This window comes from Syngnathoides biaculeatus, chromosome 15 (assembly GCF_019802595.1).
Source record: "Syngnathoides biaculeatus isolate LvHL_M chromosome 15, ASM1980259v1, whole genome shotgun sequence".
Taxonomy (NCBI): Eukaryota; Metazoa; Chordata; class Actinopteri; order Syngnathiformes; family Syngnathidae; genus Syngnathoides; species Syngnathoides biaculeatus.
Window position 1 is genome coordinate 23370444 of NC_084654.1, and position 20397 is coordinate 23390840.

The window sequence follows — 20397 nt, forward strand, 5'->3', positions numbered from 1 at the left end:
GAAGAATAAAAACAACATTGTCCAAGAAGCATGATGACTTATCAATATGTATTTCATATATTCCACTCGTCACTTTTAATTCATTTCAAAGACAATTGTGTGGGTGTGTGTGTTTTTTTTTTTTAAGGGACCGACAATTTAGCCTCGCTAGCGAACCACAGGGCAGCCATCCAGAAATTCTCATAGGAGTAGTGAGAACTTCTTCTTCTTCTTTTCCTTTCGGCTTGTCCCGTACGGGGTCGCCACAGCGTGTCATCTTTCTCTCCAACCCCAACTGTCCTCACGTCTTCCCTCGCAACATCCATCAACCTTTTCTTTGGTCTTCCTCTCGCTCTCTCTTCCTTGGTAGCTCCATCCTTACCATCGTCCTACCGATTTCCTCACTCTCTCGCCTCTGGACATGTCCAAACCATCAAAGTCTGCTCTCTCGGGCTTGTCTCCGAAACACCCAATTCTTGCTGTCCCTCTGATGAGCTCATTTCTAACCCTATCCAACCAGCTCACTACTCGCGAGAACCTTCATTTCTGCCACCTCCAGGTTTTCTCTTCAGTGCCACCGTCTGGAATCTGTACATCATGGCCGGCCTCACCACTTTTTGACAGACTTTGAACCCTTCATCCTAGCAGGGACTCTTCTGTCACATAGAACACCAGACACCTTCCGCCAACTCTATTCCACCCCGCTTGGACCAGTTTCTTCACTTCCTTACCACCCTCACCATTGCTCCGTATTGTTGACCCCAAGTATTTAAAGTCCTCCGCCCTCGCCACCTCTTCTCTCTTCCCCCTCCTCCCCTCAAATTCATACACATATATATTCTGTTTTACTTCGGCTAATCTTCATTCCTCTCCTTTCAAGTGCCTGCAAGGGGATTCCAGTCGAACCTCATCTGTCGGCCTGTGAATCCAGCAAGTCGTTCTCATATTTTGGCCCCCCAAAAAATGACCAGGATTTTTATTTTTTGGGGGAGAAGAATTCCTGAAATGTGAACACACCAAGTTCACACCAAAGTTACCATCTCCAAGTTCCTGCAGTGCTTCGGTATTCGTCCGATTTCCGATTCCCAAGAATGCATCCCTTTTTTGAGTAAAAAAAAAATATGTATGCACTTGAAAGTGGAGATACATTTTTTCCCCCCCGTCCCATTGTGCCCTCTTCCTGTAGCCTTTTTTGCTCACTTTCTACTTTATCAAGTGCCGTCGAGCGCAAAGCTTTCTAATGCAGATTCACCTCTAAAACTGCAGGTATCGTTTAACCTAGCGCATTTAATGGTGCTCAGCAATGTTTCTGGTCTCGAATCTTAATTTGTGCAGCATAGACCGTTTAAAAAAAAAAAATAAAAACTGTTTCAAGGCAAAGGAGCTGAAGTTGGCAGTTTGCGAGCGCTACTTTGTTTGAGGAGACTTGACGCAAGATGTTCAGTGGTTCAATAACGATCAGAAGCATTTTTGTTTTTTTACTTCCTGTTGTGATCACAATCTAAACTATCGCCGTCATAAAACCTAGCTGTGCAGGAAATGTTCCATGCGTTATCTACGGCTTTTCCGTGTCGGGACGCGGGGGAAGTAGCTTCAGCAGGGATACCCAGACTTCCCTTTCCCAAGCCACTTCTTCGAGCTCTTCCGGAGGGATCCCGAGGCGTTCCCAAGCCAGCCAAGAGACAAGGTCTCTCCGGCGTGTCCTGGGTCGTCCCCGGGGTCTCTTTCCGGTGGGACGTGCCCCGGAACAGGGAAGCGTCCGGATCAGATGCCCCAGCCACCTCATCTGGCTCCTCTCAATGCGGAGGAGCAGCGGCTCGATATTGAGCCCCTCCCTGATGACCGAGCTTCTCACCCGTTCTCTAAGGGAGAGCCCGGACACCCTGTGGAGGAAACTTTCTATCTAGGATCTTGTTCTTTCGGTCCCGACCCACAGCTCATGCCCGTAGGTGAGGCTAGGAACGTAGATCGACTGGTAAATTGAGCGCTTCGCCTTTCGACTCAGCTCCGTCTTTACCACAACGGACCGATACAAAGTCCGCATGACTGCAGACGCTGCATCGATCCGTCTGTCGATCTTCCCTCACTCGTGAACAAGACCCCAAGATACTTTGACTCCTCCACTTGGTGCAGGATCTCACCCCCAGCCACCTCATCTGCCTCCTCTCAATGCGAGGAGCAGCGTCTCGACACTGAGCCCCTCCCTGATGACCGAGCTTCTCACCCGTTCTCTAAGTGAGAGTCCGGACACCATGCGGAGGAAACTCATTTCTAGGATCTTGTTCTTTCGGTCACGACCCACAGCTCATGCCCATAAGTGAGGGTAGGAACGTAGATCGACTGGTAAATTGAGAGCTTCGCCTTTCGACTTAGCTCCGTCTTTACCACAACGGACCGATACAAAGTCCGCATGACTGCAGACGCTGCACCGATCCGTCTGTCGATCTTCCCTCACTCGTGAACAAGACCGCAAGATACGTGGACTCGTCCACTTGGTGCAGGATCTCACCCCCGACTGAGGACTTCATTTTATAATAAATGAATTAAGAATCAAAATGAAATAAAATCAGCTCTGGCTTTGTGTGGTCGGGATCAAGATAAAACCTGTATCCGATCTTCCTAGACTTACTCTCGCCCAGTCGTTCACTCTCACACATGCAGAGTGACAAACAGTCTCAAAGTATCGCACACACATCCGAGGAAGTCATTTCACAGCCTGCTGGGCCACGCGGTGTGTGTGTGTGTGTGATGGCGGCCCACTTTACTGACAAATCTAAGACAGTTGTGGCAAAATATGTTTTTTTTTTTTTTTCCCTTGCTCCGTGCGCAGAACAAGGTGAAAAACTAACACGGGAGGTTTTGTGCATGGGGAGCAAAACCAACAGCATTAATCTTGAATGGCTCCGCACCAGCACACACACAAGCGCGTTAAACTTGTCGACGCAAGGTAATACAGTCTTATAAAATTATAAATATAGGTTCCGTGCTGTGTGGTGAGATATTAGAAGCTATATCGAGTTTATGACGAGGTGCGTCTCGGAGCCGCGTTCGTCCGCTGTAGCGCAAAATGTCAAGCGTGCTGTTCGAATGCTTTGTGTGAGAGACTCCAAATGTCAGAATCCCTTAAAAGCTTGTAAAAAAAATTTGGAGTCGGGACGCCGCGCTTGACTTCCTTTCCTTTCAGTCAGCATCAAAACAATAACCATCGGTATTTTTGCCTTTTCCAGACCTCTCGAAAAATAGATTTGGGAACTGACGCGTCTGGTTTCTGGTTTTATTTTGCTAGGTTCCAACTGCAACTTTGTTTTGGATTTGTCGTTGTTGCTTTTTCATGTAGTTGGACGGGACATTCGCTCGTTCACCGCGTCGCTTTCTGTCGTCAGACAACTTTAATTTGGATCTCCCGTGACCACGTTTGCGAATCGGGCTCTCATTTTTTTTGTTGTAGGTCGACAAAAAGGAGCAGTGAGTAAAGACGTAGGCTGCTACGTTAGCTCTTTAAGCATTAAAAAGTTATTATTTTATACATATAACACGTTAAACATTTGAGAAATAATGTTTAAGAATGAGAAATTTTATTTTTAAGTGTTCCAACTTCCTGTTTTTTGCCTCAGCTGGCATTTTTTTTGCCCTCAAGTTTTGTTTGTGTTGTTTGACAAAGATGTTAGCTTGTCATGCTAACTATCTAGCTAACCGCCAACTGGCTAGCATCCCTATTTTTGTCACTTTGTGATGAAAACTTAGAGCTGTATGTATTTTAACATTTACAGGCGATGACAATCAGGTGTTAAGTCATTTATTGCTTTTAATAACGTTAAATTGTGATTTAAAACGTTGCCTGGTCTGGTGGGGTAAAGACGGAGCTCAGTCGAAAGGCGAAGCGCTCAATTTACCAGTCGATCTACGTTCCTACGCTCACTTATGGGCATGAGCTGTGGGTCGTGACCGAAAGAACAAGATCCCGGATACAAGCGGCCGAAATGAGTTTCCTCCACAGGGTGTCCGGGATCTCCCTGAGAGATAGGGTGAGAAGCTCGGTCATCAGGGAGGGGCTCAGTGTCGAGACGCTGCTCCTCCGCATTGAGAGGAGCCAGATGAGGTGGCTGGGGGTGAGATCCTGCACCATGTGGACGAGTCCAAGTATCTTGCGGTCTTGTTCACGAGTGAGGGAAGATCGACAGACGGATCGGTGCAGCGTCTGCAGTCATGCGGACTTTGTATCGGTCCGTTGTGGTAAAGACGGAGCTAAGTCGAAAGGCGAAGCGCTCAATTTACCAGTCGATCTACGTTCCTAGCCTCACCTACGGGCATGAGCTGTGGGTCGGGACCGAAAGAACAAGATCCCAGATACAAAGTTTCCTCCGCATGGTGTCCGGACTCTCCATTAGAGAACGGGTGAGAAGCTTGGTCATCAGGGAGGGGCTCAGTGTCGAGCCGCTACTCCTGCGCATTGAGAGGAGCCACGTGAGGTGGCTGGGGCATCTGATCCGGACGCCTCGCTGGTGAGGTGTTCCAGGGCACGTCCCACCGGAAAGAGACCCCGGGGACGACCCAGGACACGTTGAAGAGACTATGTCACTCGGCTGGTTTGGGAACGCCTCGGGATCCCTCCGGGAGAGCTCGAAGAAGTGGCTTGGGAAAGGGAAGTCTGGGTAACCCTGCTGAAGCTACTTTTCCTGCGACCTGACCCAAAGAAGCGGTAGAGAATGGATGTGTAAAATTAAACCCATCTCTATTCTCATTTATGAAAGATGGACTTCAAAACCTTAAACTGCCCATGTTGGGACTGACTGTATAGTTTAAATTCATTTTTTCAAGAATTTGAGACAGCAAAATGCTAACTGATTAGCGATCGCGATTAGCTTTAGCGCACTAGCAATGTCAATTTTAGGTAAAAAAAAAAAAAAAAAGCCAAGTGCCATTTCGCTCACTCAGAGTTATCATGTTAGGGTTATCGCAATATCTATTAAAAAATACATATAGTTCGGTTTGTTCGTTTTGGGCAAAGTTTATCACTGGCCAACATTGCGTCCGTCTTCAATAAATGTCCATGCGAGGGGGCGGATAGTTCTGGATCTGTTTTTTTTTTTATTCTTATTATTTTTGTTTTGGGTCCTCAGGGAAATGTGCGACGGCAATTTTGCGTCGACCTATTTTGAGGGTGAACTTTGTCAAGTTATTCAATTTTTTTTTTCCTCCCCAAGCCTTATAAAAATCAAACATTTTTGTTATTGCTTGTCACCAAAATGAGAACACCCATCCATCATGAAAATGAATCATGCTTTTAAAAAAAATCCAGGTATATGTATTCAAAAACCTGTCGACGGGAAGTCGTGCGGAAAGAAACCTGCGCGGATGAAAGCCCGACGTTCTTAGTCGGACCTCCCCAGAACCGCCAGCAGCTGTGCGCGGACTTCGCGTTCTGCTCTCGTGATTCTGGAGCGAAACACACAACAGCCGGCGGCATCACAGTTCTGAGGACCGGGGTTCAATTCCCGGCCCCGCCTGTGTGTAGTTTGCGTGTTCTGTCACGCGCCCTGCGATTGGCCGGCGACCAGTTCAGGGTGTCACCCCGCCTCCTGCCCGTCGACAGCTGGGATAGGCTCCGGCACTCCCGCGGTCCCTCGTGAGGATAAGCGGCTCAGATAACAGATGGATGTGCCGGACACTCCCAGCTCAGCTTTCTTGCATACTGGCTCTGTCCGCCGCGCTGCAAGGAAAAGGCGCCCGGTGGCGAAGTGGGAATATAAATCTCAGCAAAATATTTTGGCACGCGAGTCGGCCATCAGCGTTGCGGCGCGCGAGTGCTTCAACGCTGGCCGTTATCTCGCAAAGGAGACGCCAGTTAAAACACACGGTTCATTTTTTGTGTGTGTTTTTATCGAGGAAATGCTCCTGAGGAGGAGGCGGCTTGTTTTTTTTGTTTGTTTTTTTTTTTTTTCTTTTTTCGGATGCCGTTTTAACGCCTCCTTGACAGTTGTTGGACTTCACAAGCACCAACAAGCAGGAGCTCAGCTTACTAGCGGCCAAAATATAATCGCTAGTTGTCACAAGGTTCGTTTTATATTTTTGTTTTGTTTTGTGCTGGGCGGCACGGTGGATCACCCGGTAAAGCGTTGGCCTCACGGTCCTGAGGACACGGGTTCGATCCTGGCCCTGCCGACGTGGGTTTTCTCTGGGCGAGCACTCCGGCTTCCTCCCACATCCCCAAAACATGCGACGTTAAGACACTCCAAATTGCCCATAGGTGTGATTGTGAGTGCGGCTGTTTGTCTCCGTGTGCCCTGCGATTGGCCGGCGACCGGTTCAGGGTGTACCCCGCCTCCTGCCCGTTGACAGCTGGGATAGGCTCCGGCGCTCCCTGCGACCCTTGTGAGGATAAGCGGCAAAGGAAATGGAGGGATTATTATGTATAAAGTTGCACGGTATATCAGCTGGTAAAGCGTCGGCCTCACAGTTCTGAGGATCCGGGTTCGATCCTGGCCCTGCCTCTGTTCTCCCCGTGCCTGCGTGGGTTTCCTCCGGGTGGGCACTCCGGTTTCCTCCCATATCCCAAAAACACTCAACATTAATTGGACACGCCAAATTGCCCATAGGTGTGATTGTGAGTGCGGCTGTTTCTCTCGATGTGCCCTGCGATTGGCTGGCGACCAGTTCTGGGTGGAGCCTGCCTCCTGCCCGCTGACAGCTGGGATAGGCTCCGGCGCTCCCCGCAGCCCTCGTGAGGATAAGCGGCACAGAAAATGGACAGCTGGATGTTTTGAGCTGCGAGCAATTATTTAAGTTGCAAGCGCTAGCTAGCTAGTGGCAGATATCGAAAAATAAATTCCAGCTTTTGTTTTTGGGGTATTTGCTCTAAATTAGAGCGTCACTGACTTTGGTGCGGGCAGCGTGGGATCGATTCCCGCTCAGTGACGGCGTCGATATCTGCCCTGCGATGGGTCCGGCGACCCGTTCCGGGTTTTGTCCGCCTTTCGCGCGAAGCTGGCTGGGTTAGGCTCTGGCCTGGTCTCCTGTGACCCTTGTGAGGATAAGAATTGTCATCAAACGCACTTGGAAAGGTTGCCGATATCAGCCACTGATAATTCAGGCACCAAGTCGTCCTTGCCAGTAGTTGGCGCTACAGCGGGCGTGTTTCAACATATCGGCGAATTATGTGCGTCTTCGCACGTGTGTTGACTTCAATTTTATGAGTGGAGAAAAAAAAAAAAATGCGGCGTCACTACCCGCATCGTACGTAAGCGATATCGAATATAAAAATATGACTTCACTACTGCGTGAGTTTATTGTATTTGTTTCGATTTCTGCTAAAAAAAAAATAAAAATAAATAAAAATAAAATGGGGGCGGGGGGGGGGGGCTGCTTGCGCTCGGGGAGGAACAAACGCCGATCTGTTCCCCGCCGAATGTGCTATTAAAATTCAACAAGAGGCAACCTCCGTGAGAGGTTACATTATTGGCGGGGGCGCGCGCGCACGCACGCACGTGCGCGCTCGCGCAGCTGGCGTGCACGAGTTCAATGGACGGCAGAAAAAGGGGGAAGCCGCACCGAGGTCCGAGTTTATTCTTTTTTTTGGGGTGTTCGTTTAAAAGAACTTTGAGACTGAGTGTAAAAGGAGAAGTAAATAGATCGAAATCGAAGAGAGGAGGAGGAGGAGGAGGAGGAAGAGGAGGAAGAGGACGGGGGGGGGGGGTAGCAGAAGCAGAAGCAAGTCCCGGTAAAAGCGGTGGAGCCGGGATCCAAAAGGGGGAGCGATGCCATCTCCCGCAGAGTGGAGCCCAGTCCTCCTGCGTCGCGTGTCGGAGCTGCAGCATGGCGCCCCTCTCCGGACCCTGGACCCCCGGGAGACCCCCGCGCCCCCTCCCTCTCCCGCCGCTGCCGCTTCTGCTGCTGCTTCTGCTCCCGGCGTCGCCGGAGCCGTGCCCGCTGCCGCTGCCGCCGCCGTCGTGCCGCGTCCTCGCCCGGATCGGACACACCGTGCGCCTGGGCGCCCTGCTGCCCGCCCGCCAGCCGGCCCGGATCCAGAACGCGCTCAACCGCGCCCTAGCTAGTCTCCGCCACCAGAGCGCCACCGCGTCGGACTCGTCCGGCGGCGGCGGCACCGCCACCTCCACCGCCCCCGGCGGGGCGAAACCGCCTCGGAGCCTCCCGCTGCTGCCCTACAACCTCAGCCTGGAGGTGGTGGCTCGGTCCCCGGCCGGATGGGACCCGGCGTCGCTGTCCCGGTGCGCCTGCCACGAGCTGGTGGTGCGCGGGGTGTCCGCCGTGCTCGCCTTTCCGCGTTCCACCGAGGAGCTGGTCCAGGTGGAGTTCCTCTCCTCTTTCCTGGAGACCCCCTTCGTGTCCATCTTGGAGGACACTGAGCCCCTCGTCACCGAGGTACGTGCGTGCGTGCCCGCGCCTTCTTCTTTTTTCTTTTTGTTTTATGTTCTTATATTTTTATGTTGCTGCACTTTCGGCGACCTCTGCTCCAAAGTGTCTCTTTTTTTAAAAAAAAAAAAAAAAAATATATATATATATTATTTTTTTCCTTTTCTCATTGTTTTGAAAAGCTGCACGGAATGTCAATTAAAACAATTAACTGGAGCGTTTCTGGAAAATTGCAACATAAATAAGCAAACTGAACACATATTCACACTAATCACAGTTTTTTTTTTTTTAAAAAATCAGTGTTTACATGTTCACGCAATTGAAATGGAGATTTGGTGCAAATTGTGTGTTTCAATTGATCGATCTATGCTAGCGACGGGGACTGCAATCACGTTGTCTTCCGCTAGGTGGCGGAAGGTGCAATGAACCCGCGTCCCCACCTGTTGCCATTTTGAATAGAACAAAAATATACGGGAGCGCATTTCACGGTATTTGTAGAGTGCATCGAGTTGTTGACTGTATCAATGGTTTTGCGTGAGATTCGCCTCCCCCCCCCCTTACACCCGCAGCCCCCCCCCCACTTCAATGGCGGGTGAACCTGCATGTTTAATGCCTTCACTTTGGACTGAACTCTCAAGGCCCCCCCCCCCCAGCAGAAGCCTTTTGTTATTTACAGCATTGTCATTATTCCTTCAAGCTCTCGCTGCAAAGTCTCGACTGAGTGTGTGGGGGGGGGGGGACTGTTGAGGTGGGGGGGGGGGACGGGGGACGGTGAGGTGTCAAGCTTCCTGTGCGAGTGAATCACTCCGACAGTCGAGTTGGCGACAGATTGACGCCGCGGCCGTGCGGCGTCTGCTTCCTGTCGGCCCGTGTGTACCAATATTTATGTGTTTGTGTTGTGTGTGTGCGAGTACACACTCAATCCATGTGGTTCCACTAGGGGTAAAAAAAAAAAAAAAAAAATATATATATTATATATATATATATATATGCCAAATATTCAACAATTGTCAGCAAATCTCGCGAGACTTCACAATTTGGACCTGCAAATGGTGCAAACTATGCAGGACTTCAGTTGTGAGCATCCAAAAGGTGCAGTTTTTAAAACGTTTTGCATCGCCACGAAAAATATTAAGTTCAACAAGTGCCGAAAAATATTAATAGAGTAGTAGGCCCGAGTGCTCGTCAAAAATGAGGTAAATGTTCTTATTCCGATATCCTTTTCTATACTGTAAGATGCTAACGTTGTGTGCAAGTTGATCATTAACACCAGTTAAATTCATTGAAAAAAAATAAATAAATCAATTTCCAGTCAATTAAATATTGTACGAAAACAAATATTTGGAGAAGAATAACTGCTCATCTAATGTAGCTAAACGTTAAATAGAAATAAAAAAAAAAGTGTTGAAGTCACTTTATTCTGCAATGCCACCTTTAAACATTCAATTCAATGATTATTTCGTTAAATCATGTGCCGGTCCGGATCTGGCCCCCGGACTTTGCGTTTGACACCTGTGACCGAAATTGTAATATTTGTCATTGACGATGTTTTCTTTGGTAGCAATGGGACTGTTTTTCTTTAACCAATCAGATTTTTTAATTTCCATGATGTCATCTTGTACCACATTATGAGAACCAATTACCTTAAGCAATAACGTATATTTTGGGCATTTTTGTGTTTTATTTTTTCATTTATTTCTTTTTTTTCTGTATGAGATCCCACTCACAAAAATGTCCGATCCTTGTACACTTATTACGAAACTTTTTTTTTTTTTTTACAACTGTTACAACTGAAACATCCATCATGCATTTTCTTAGCCGCTTATCCTCACTCGGGTCGCAGGGAGCCTAGAACCAGAGTGCCACACAGGCAGGTCCAGGACCTCAGAACTGTGAGGCCAACGCCTTCCAGCTGAGCCACCGTGCCGCCACAAATGAAACGTTACTATGAAAATTGATTTTACGATGGATACATGTTTTCGCACAGAATTTGCTATCGCCGGCCACATGGAGTTATACGGCAGTCCAGATTTGGCCCCCTGACCTTGAGTTTGACCCCTGTGACCTAAATTGTATTATTCGCTATTGACGATCTTGTCTCAATGGACCTTTCCGACTGGCGAGCTTAAGCTCCACCCCCTTAGCTACAGTTGCCACATCCCACAAGTTCCCAAAGTGGCGACTGAACAGAACAGGTTTGAAGTCGATTCTCTGTCGCGTATCCCAGATAATATTGCGCTATGCTTTTTGCCAAATGCGCCAGACTTGTCCAAGAGAGCTCTACAGAGAGGCCTCAACTATTTCACGCAAGGATACGTGCACGGAATTAAGATTTTGGACGGAGGAGGACGCAATGTTAAGCTTTGGAAAATGAATCAAGCGCACCCTTGTAAGCTAGCAGGATATCTTTCATCACAATTGCGCGTCTTCGTGACGTAAATTTTTCCAAGCGCACGCTACTGACAACCAGCGTTGCTTGTGGGACAACACTGCGAAAGGGGGCGTGTCAAGACAGGGGTTAAGACAATGCGGCTATCTGATTGGCTATTATCGTACCAGTGATTGACAGGTCGGAAAGGGCCTTTAGCGACGGGACTATTTAACCAATCAGATTTTTCAAATTCCATGACGTCATCCATCCGTCAGAGCGAAACGTGCTGCGGCCGACTTCAGCTCCTGCGTTTGAAAACCGTATCACGAAGTCAGCGACAGAGTAAAATTGTTATTAAGAAAGTCATCATTTGTCAGTAGGGAAGGCTTTTTTTTTTTTTTTTAAGCGCAGTTCTACTGTACACGCGCATGCACGGAAGAGACAGCCCAAAGATTGAAGTTTTGTCATATCATATCGATAAGTCACCCCGACGTGACGATGAGGTCACTCGGCGAGGCCGCGAGAGAGAGAGAAAGAAAGGGAGACGGAGAGAAAGAGAGAACGAAAGGTGGGAGATGGGAAAGAGCCGTCAAAGTGGGAGCCGGGACACAGCTGAGAGCTTCCTCCAGCTGCAAGGAGGACTTTGAGCTCTGCGGGATTCTGGCGTACAGCCCGCAGGGCAAAAAGAAACTTTTTCACTTTCTGGATGCATCAGCCATTTTTTTTTTTTTTTTTTTTGCTTTGCTTTTCGTGTGTTTAGTTTTCCGGGCGGCAAAGTGTAGCGCAGCGCGTCGGCCGTGTTTTGTCGAGAGCGCCGAAGCATTTTTGTCGTTGCTTTTTTTCCCCCCCCGTTCTCCCCCCGTGCCGTGATTTTTGTCAAGTTGACAAAAAAAAAAAAAAGAAAATTTTCTGCGTATTTATGTACTAATTCCTTCATCAATTGTTGGGAAAACAGAATTGCTTTTAAATCAACATCAATCGGTTGTTATTTCTTTTACACCGCTCGGTTTTCGACGACGCTTTTGTTGCCATCTCGCCCATATTCGGAAGTGGTTGCTCGGAGACCTCCCGGGAAGTCTCGCGGAGGCTCTTCCCGCCCCGCTCGGACGTCCGCCGTTGCGCCTTCCTTTAACCGCGTCACCGGAATGTCGTCCGTATTGTGTCCCCGAATCTCAGCGCGACGGGAACGGTTGCCTGGCGACGTGATCGCCGTACACAATGAGCGGGCTCATCGACGGCGATGCGGGCCGCGAAGTGCGATGTGAAGAGGCCTTTCAAGGACTTTGTGTCTCGTGGTTTGATGCCCTCGTTCAATTTATTGTGCTCCTCCTTGTGCTGTGCCCACCAGCAGCCGGAAAATAGGCGTACAAACACGAATGAAGAAGAGTCATCGTTTATCTGTGATTTGTAATAGCATCAGTTATTTTTTTTTTTTTGAAGAGGATAACAAAATATATACCTCTGATTATTGCCTTGCTGTCTGTCTACATGTTTTGCGCTGCCATTTTTGTTCCAACGGCTAAGGATGGAAGGGTTCCAACAACGCAAGTTGCTCGGTTGTTTAAGTAACCAAAGGGTTTAGTTTGAGAGGAAACTTCAACTGCAGTTTTCAGTTAACGGGTTTTCATGGCGGTGAGGCAAAAGTTGGGCAATCTCAACGGAGGGAATTTTTTTTTTTATCAAAAGAAAAAAAAATGCAAGCAAGGAATGTAAGAGAACCGAAGCGCTGCGTCTTTGAAATTCCGAACGTAACGAGATAATATGAATAACTACAAAAAAAAAAAAAAAACATCTGTGAGGACTGAAGCGAACCGGGGAAGTAAATAGTTGCTAACCGATGTGACAACGAGGCACACAGATACAAGTGCCCGCAGGGAGCAACAACAAAACCTAACGAGCAAGTCGTGAACGCGAATTACGGGAAAACCGGACAAAACGGGAAACAAACGTAAATATCATCTGAAGGAAAACACATCAAGATAGCGTTAAACGGCCTGAAGAATTCTTCACGATTTGCCAAAGTCTCCCTCAATGTTCTCGCGTCATTACGACAAAACTGAATATTGAAAGAAGCTGCGATGAAGAACTCGTACTGATGCGCCGGTCCACGTTTTGGGAACGTCTTCAAATCTACAGAATTCTCGCTCCAGCATTAACGTAGAGGTGCCTTGCCAAGGAACCAACGTGGGCCAACTTTTACCCGTCGTCCCGTGTGCGTCAACACGCTTAACAAATTTGCTTTTAAAAAGCGGAAACCTCCGGGGCGGGCGCCGTGGGGATCCGCGCCTGAAAAACATGGCCTCCGCTCACACACGCACAAAATTAAAAAAAAAAAAAAAAAAATCTCCATAATTTCCATAAATCCCGAGGGGATCCTCTCCTCACCCAAGAAAAAAAAAAAACACACCGAAAACCGTCTCCTCGTTTTTTTTTTTTTTTTTTTTTTTTTGGCCGAGTCTGTGTGCCCGAGCAGATTTTTGGCAGACGGTGTTGCTTTGTTTTTCCCGCTCCGAACTCCCTCCGCTGCAAAAATCGTCGAAAATGGAAATGGAATTACATTTTTGTTCCTCTGTGTACGTATTCAATCTTCCCGCAACAACAATGGACGTCCTCCGTTGCGCAAACACTGAGCGCCATTAGCCCCCCCCCCCCTTTCACACCACTTTCTGGGCTAATTGAAGGCATAACGGTTCACCAGTGATTATTATTTTGATAGTTTATCGATTCTTATGATATTTTAGCTCAGGTCCAGTACAGTAGTCCCATTAATATTTGCGGTTCTCTTCACAAATGCTCACGTTTGCGTTTTTGTGCTCCTACTAAAACGGTCCAAAATGCCACAAGATTGGCGGCAAATAGAAAAGTAGTACATTGGCGCCAAGGAACTATGTTGAAGTGATGCCGCTCTTATTTGTATGCAGCTTTGGAGAAGAGCGAAGTTTAGCCTGGGTTGTTGTCGGAAGAGGTTAAAGGGAGTCTTCGAACTTCCGGTGCGTTTGTTCAATCTCAATAAGTCATCTCTAATTTCTGTAATCATTGATTTTATTTTGACACATAATTGGAAGGAAGAATCATGACTGATTGGCTTTATCGACGAGATTGGTGAAAATAAAACCTGAGTCGAGAGGCGTTTGGGATTCGTGTGTGTGTGTGATATCTGCGAATCTATATTTGATGTGGGGAAATTTTGCTTTCTGAAGAGACTTTTTTTTTAGTCCGATGTGGAATTCTTTGTTGTTTTTTTTTTTTGTTCCACCACCGCTTCTCGAGCCGCCGCCGGTCACCGGAAGCGGAAAGTTCTCGTTAATGTCGCGCCAGGACAAAGACGAAAATGGCGGCGAGAGACGTTTATCTCCTCTCGGTCGATGCATTTCAGCCTGCAATCCTTCCCTTTCTACTTAAGCTAATTAGAACTAGTGTGTGACCCCCCCCCCTAACTGTAAATCTTTACCGTCTATCTTTTGACACAGAGGACGGCGGGTGAGTGTGAAAAAGTGAGGAGGAAAAAAAAAAAAAATAAGGCCTTCCGAATTCCCACTTGAGCAACGTGATGAGATTTGACGTTAAAGCTAATGTAACCTCTGTTAATCCCCCCCCCCCCCCCAGTGAATGAAACCGCGTTTAGAATCGACCTTCCCCCGCCTTTGTGTAAACAGCGCGCGCGTCGCTTTAAAGGCAGGAAGAGGAAACATCTTTGCAATGCGGCCGCTCTGGAGCGCGGCATCGCCGGGCACCTTTTTGACCCGCCGACGTGGTCGCTAAAATCATTCCCGCGGTGGCCGGAAGTCCGGTCGGGAGGGGAGGGCGGACGAGCTTCTTCCCGGTTTACTAAATGTGATTAAGGGCGGAGGCCGCTGTGGCGAGAATTCATGATTTTACCGCCGAGGATGCGTTCGTTACCGTCTCCTTACGCCCACGCCCGCACTCAATGCGATTGAAATCCACCCTTGGAATTCTTCACAAGGCTTCATTTCAGAGTCTTAATTCACGATACCGCGCTTGCTATTTGCCTTTGTGGCGCGTGTATAGTTTGTGCGCCACGTGGTTAATATCCTTCCGGCAGAAATGTTGCGTTAATAATTGATACTGTGCTTTTTACGATATGAACTAGGGGCGGGGAGAACTGCGTTTTGCAATTCTGGAGACTAAATTGAAGATAGGGGTGGACCCGAAAGTGACCTTGCACCCCACGGCTTTCGTGGCAAATCTTCAGAATTGAGCACCGCCCATTTGGCTGGTATCCCCAATTCCCGTCGGTATTTGAGATCCAATTGGGTCAACATCCTTTTCAATTTCAAGGACGTCCACCCGTTATCATGTCACTCCAATCTGGAGAGAAGTGGCAGTAAAACAGGCCAAAATCCAGATGATATGTGATCCGGCAAGCAAAGAGACCAGTTCTTTCCTAGGTGTGCTTTAGCCAAATGCGAGAGTTTAAAAATAAGTCGAGATTCAAACGTTTCACTATCAGAATCAGAATTAATGACCAAGTTTGTAAAAAAAAAAAAAAAAAAAAAAAATTTCTACAGAACTCGGTGCTAGCCTGGTACGACGTACAGAACAAGGAACAACATAGCAACAAGAACAAGAGACATTTCTGTTTATGTGGACTATTCCTTATAAGACGTAGTTTCTCCAGTGGTCGCCATTTTTACCTTCTGCGGGTAGGCCACTCCAGAGTGCTCGATCCCAAACCTGCAGACTTCTTTTTAGCTCTTAGGGTCGCCAAAAGCAACAGCATGATCGGAGCGTAGGGTTCCAGATGCTAAAGGAAGGAGCTAAGACGAACAAAAGATATAAAAATCACATCTCGGGTGCTACGAGAGTTGTGGAAATAAGAGCAAAATTTCTAGTGCTCGTCGGGAGTCTGGCTGCATGCAGCGTTTTGCACAAAATTGAGGCTTCAGATCTCAGACGTGGGAAGACCGGAAAGCAGCACGTTACAACGGTCAGGGCAGGATGTCGTGTCATCAATCTGAGACTGAGTTTGTGCGAAGAGTAAAACCATTTATTTATGACAAATTTGCATTTCGATGGCACTGCGGTTGATTAAAAAAAAAAAAAAATTTGAAATCGCCCCCCACTTGTCATTTAACCGGACACTGTTCGCATAGCCGTAAATTATTTGAACGTAATAATTGGGACTTTTAGCGTTAATCAGAGGCCCCAGAGCACTGGTTTGGTAAAAACCAGGGGGTGTGAGTTCGGGGCCTCCACTCCCCAAGAGGGGTTGTGTTCAGGAAGGGCATCCGGTGTAAAAACTGTGCCAAAGAAATATGAGCGTTGAGATGTCACGCTGTGGCGACCCCGATTGGGACAAGCCGAAAGGAACTTACTTACCATTAATCTGGGAACCGCTTTCCCTCTTGCACGTGTTGCTTCGTTCATTCATTCTTCCATCTATTATCTGCCGCTTTTCCGGGTCGGGTCGTGGGGGAAGTAGTTTCAGCAAGGGGATACCCAGACTTCCCTTTCCCCAGCCACTTCTTCCAGCTTTTCCGGAGGGGATCCCGAGGCGTTCCCAAATCAGCCGAGAGACATAGTCTCTCTAGTGTGTCCCCGATTGTCCTCGGGGGTCCCTTTCCGGTGTGACTTGCCCGGAACACCTCACCAGGGAGGCGCCCGGGAGGCATCCGGATCAGATTCCCCAGCCACCTCATCTGGCTCCTCTCAATGCGGAGGCGTAGCGGCTTGACACTGAGCCCCTCCTGGAGGGATCCCGAGGGGTTCCCGAGCCAGTCGAGAGACATAGTCTCTCCGGCTTATCCCTGGTCGTCCTCGGGGTCTCTTTCCGACGGGACATGCCCGGAACACCTCACCAGGGAGGCGTCCGGGAGGCATCCGGATCAGATGCCCCAGCCACCTCATCTGGCTCCTCTCAATGCGGAGGAGCAGCGTCTCGACACTGAGCCCCTCCCTGATGACCGAGCTTCTCACCCGTTCTCTAATGGAGAGCCCGGACACCATGCGGAGGAAACTTTGTATCTGGGATCTTGTTCTTTCGGTCACAACCCACAGCTCATGCCCATAAGTGAGCGTAGGAACGTAGATCGACTGGTAAATTGAGCGCTTCGCCTTTCGACTTAGCTCCGTCTTTACCACAACGGACCGATACAAAGTCCGCATGACTGCAGACGCTGCACCGATCCGTCTGTCGATCTTCCGTCACTCGTGAACAAGACCCCAAGATACTTTGACTCCTCCACTTGGTGCAGGATCTCACCCCCAGCCACCTCATCTGCCTCCTCTCAATGCGAGGAGCAGCGTCTCGACACTGAGCCCCTCCCTGATGACCGAGCTTCTCACCCGTTCTCTAAGTGAGAGTCCGGACACCATGCGGAGGAAACTCATTTCTAGGATCTTGTTCTTTCGGTCACGACCCACAGCTCATGCCCATAAGTGAGGGTAGGAACGTAGATCGACTGGTAAATTGAGAGCTTCGCCTTTCGACTTAGCTCCGTCTTTACCACAACGGACCGATACAAAGTCCGCATGACTGCGGACGCTGCACCGATCCGTCTGTCGATCTCCCGCTCCATTCTTCATTCATTCTTTTGTTATTATTATCGATACAGGCTTTTTAATGACATCCCTTCACTCCCAAAATATAAATTATTGGGGGGTGGGGGGGTGGGGGAGGATCTCTTGAATGAAATGACATTTTAATCTGCGGACCCCCACAGAAAACGACTCGTCATTGTGGCTGCGAGGGACACGGCGGCAAGCTTGTTGCGTATCTGCGCGTAACACGCGCGGTGCTGTGCAGCCGCGACGCGTTTTTAAGCCTAATGAGGCTTTGCAAGCCTGCTGCCTTTCACATTTTCTTTCAGATGATGAGGGGATTTGCACCACGGCCCAGTAAGCGCCCAGGAGGTGGCGGTGGCGGTGGCGGGGGGGAGACCCCAAAAAACTCAGGCAAGAGTCAGAGCCAAGTGACAGTTTGCGCCACGCTCGCCACTTAACTGCAAACAGCTCAAAGCTTCTTTATTTTTCATTTTTTTTCACCCCCTCGTCTTATTCTTTATTAGCGGCGCGGTGACAGTTCGCCGGCGTCTCCGCGGCGTTAACGGCGCCGCATATTTTCAGCTTGTCTTAGTTCAATTTTCCGTCTTTGTTTTTGCAGGCTGTTTTTTTTTTTTTTTTTGCGCTGTGTCCGTGCCGCCGGTCTGATGTCGCTCCACGCCGGCGTGACGCTTTTTTTTTTTTTTTTCTCTCGGGGTGGATCTCATTTCTCCTAATTGCGACGTTCCGAGCTCGTCGCTCCACCCGGATTTTTGTTTCTTCGCGGCGCGGTGCTAATTGAGGATGATCTCCGTTGCTTTCAACGGACACCGAAGCGGTTCCGCGGAGTAGCTCCGGTACAATCAAGGAGCCACTTGTCCTCGTCTTTCCCGTTTTGCACGGTCTTGTCGCTTAGTCACGGGGTGTCGCACCCAAATACAAAAACCCGAGGCGCAGGGTATAAAGATTCCCTGTTGCACGGCAAAACCGCTCCGACGTTCAAGGGTAGACGGATCCTCCATTCTGCATGACCGTGCAGTCGCGCAGGACAGTTTTGAAACCTTATCCAAGCGGCTTATCCTCACGAGGGTTGCAAAAAGCTGGAGCCCTATCACAGCTAACTTCGGGGCAAAAGGCAGACGACACCCTGAACTGGTCGCCAGGCCAGTCAGTCGCAGGGCAGATATCGACACAATCACAGAGCCGGAATCGATCCCGCGCTGCCCGCAACAAAGGCAGGCGTGTGTACCACTACACCATCAGTGACTCTCCCCAGAAAATGTACTAGTAATCGACAAAATTTTTTTTTTAGCTCCTCGGCATTGACGTGTAAAAATTGGCGGTTGCCAACTGCACCGTAAATGCAGCGGGAGTTCAAAGTTAATATTTCGCATCGGTTATTCCTTAATTAATTTGGGTAAAATATACATATTTTGTGCAGTATGTTATAGTGATTCACCAACATGACTACCAAAACTGTTAAAAAAAAAAAAATGCACATGAATACCACGTTACCTAAGCAGTTGCCGTTTTAGCTGCGTGGAGATCCTTCGAGGTAAACGCGCAAAGTAATTGACGAGTAGTTTTTACTCTTTGTTTTAATTTTCATTCATGATATCGTAAAAGCGGGAAAGGATTAAATCGCGTTAAGCGAAACGGACGGGAAACGAGGGACGCCATGATGAAAACGCAAAACGAGGGGAAGGGCAACGTCCGGAGCGCGTCGCGGAGGAGTCGCTACGCGGTGGGAGGAAATGAAGATTTAGGAAGGGCGCCGCCGATTTGGGTGGGAGGAAATGACCATCGCAGTCCAGATCGAGTAAAAATAAAGACCAAGAATGATAAAAGGGGATTACGAGACTCGGAAACAAGTAAAGAACTAACAGTTGTTAAAGTCGGGTGAGGAAACGAGGAACAGAGGGAGGGAACGCATGAAGGACGATCATGATGATAATAAACGCACACCAAGACTATGCATAACTGGATAAATCAGGCAGTAGTCCCCCCCCCCCCCCAATCTAAAACAATTCACACGGGTCTGTCAGTTTTCTGGTCCTTGGAATCAGTCGGTTTTTGTGATTCTTCCTTGTCCTGGCGATGGTGGGGGTGGGGGGGGGGATAGAAAGTAAAGAAGAAGGAATCGGGATTTGGGCGGTCACCCAGAAAAGGACGTTGACCGCAATGATGATCGCCCGAACGCTGGGAAGCAGTCGTCACGTTTCGAGGTTTTTCTTCCATTGGGGAGTTTTCCTCCAAATGGGCCGTTTTTCAAAGGATTAGCAGCTGATAACCTGGCAGCTATCGCCACTCGTCCACGTGGACTTTGTGCTCTACTTCCCCTCCCTCGCATTTTTCTCCACAATTCCCGCCCTGACTTTTGTGCGGCGGGCTAGCGCGCGACCAACCCAAGCGCGACACCGGCGGCGGAGGGCCAGCTGGTCTGCCGCGATAAGTGCGGCGCGCGACCGCCGACTCCCGGAGGTCGCAGGTCGGAGGCGAGCAGACGGAGGTAGGACGGGTGACGCCGGACTGGAATTAAACAGATACCGGCAGATGGCGGCGGGCCCGTCATCCTGCGATTGGCCCAAAAACAAACAAACAAAAAAAAAACGACAGGGAAGGCGGCAGGGTGGGGTACGGATCCAGAAGGCGAGGCGTGCGCAAGAAACCCAAACACAGGGATGATTTATATCCTCTCGTCGACACATTACGTAGTTTGTTTTTGTGCAATCCATCCTCGAAAAACACCTGGCCACGTTCTGTCGACGCCGGAGATGCCCCGAAAGGTGCCAAAGCCCCCGGCTCAAAGGGAATTCGTCACCGGTTGATGTATGTTCAAGTGATAGTTTTGCTTCGCTGAGTCGGCTTTGTTTGCGCTTTGCAGTTTTGCGCCAAGGCTCTGGCCCTGTCCCCGTGGAATCTTGGGGGTGTGCTGTCGTACATTTAGTATTTGGACATTGCTCCAATTACAACGTTTGGAAGATCTGGACCCGCTTGTAAATCTTTTGAAGATACGGCTAACTCCGTTCCCGTCGCTCCAAAGGAACAACCTGTCTGGGACTTGGTTTGGGAGATGAAAGGATCAGCAAACTACAGGGAAGTGTGCCTGCGACATCTGCAGCTCTGCCAGATGTTTCCTGCGGATCTTTCCGGAATGAAGACCTTAACCGTCAGTT

At 48.9% G+C, this 20397-nt stretch overlaps 1 protein-coding gene across 1 annotated transcript in view; it reads left to right on the forward strand.

Moving 5' to 3' along the window:
- Positions 1-7364: 7364 nt before the first annotated feature.
- The window catches only part of grin3ba (glutamate receptor, ionotropic, N-methyl-D-aspartate 3Ba), a 97699-nt gene continuing 84666 nt past the window's right edge, over positions 7365-20397 (forward strand). Inside the window, exon 1 of the mRNA XM_061844243.1 lies at positions 7365-8358. Coding sequence (XP_061700227.1) covers positions 7498-8358 — 861 coding nt within the window. The 5' untranslated portion in view covers positions 7365-7497. The remainder of the gene's footprint in view (positions 8359-20397) is intronic.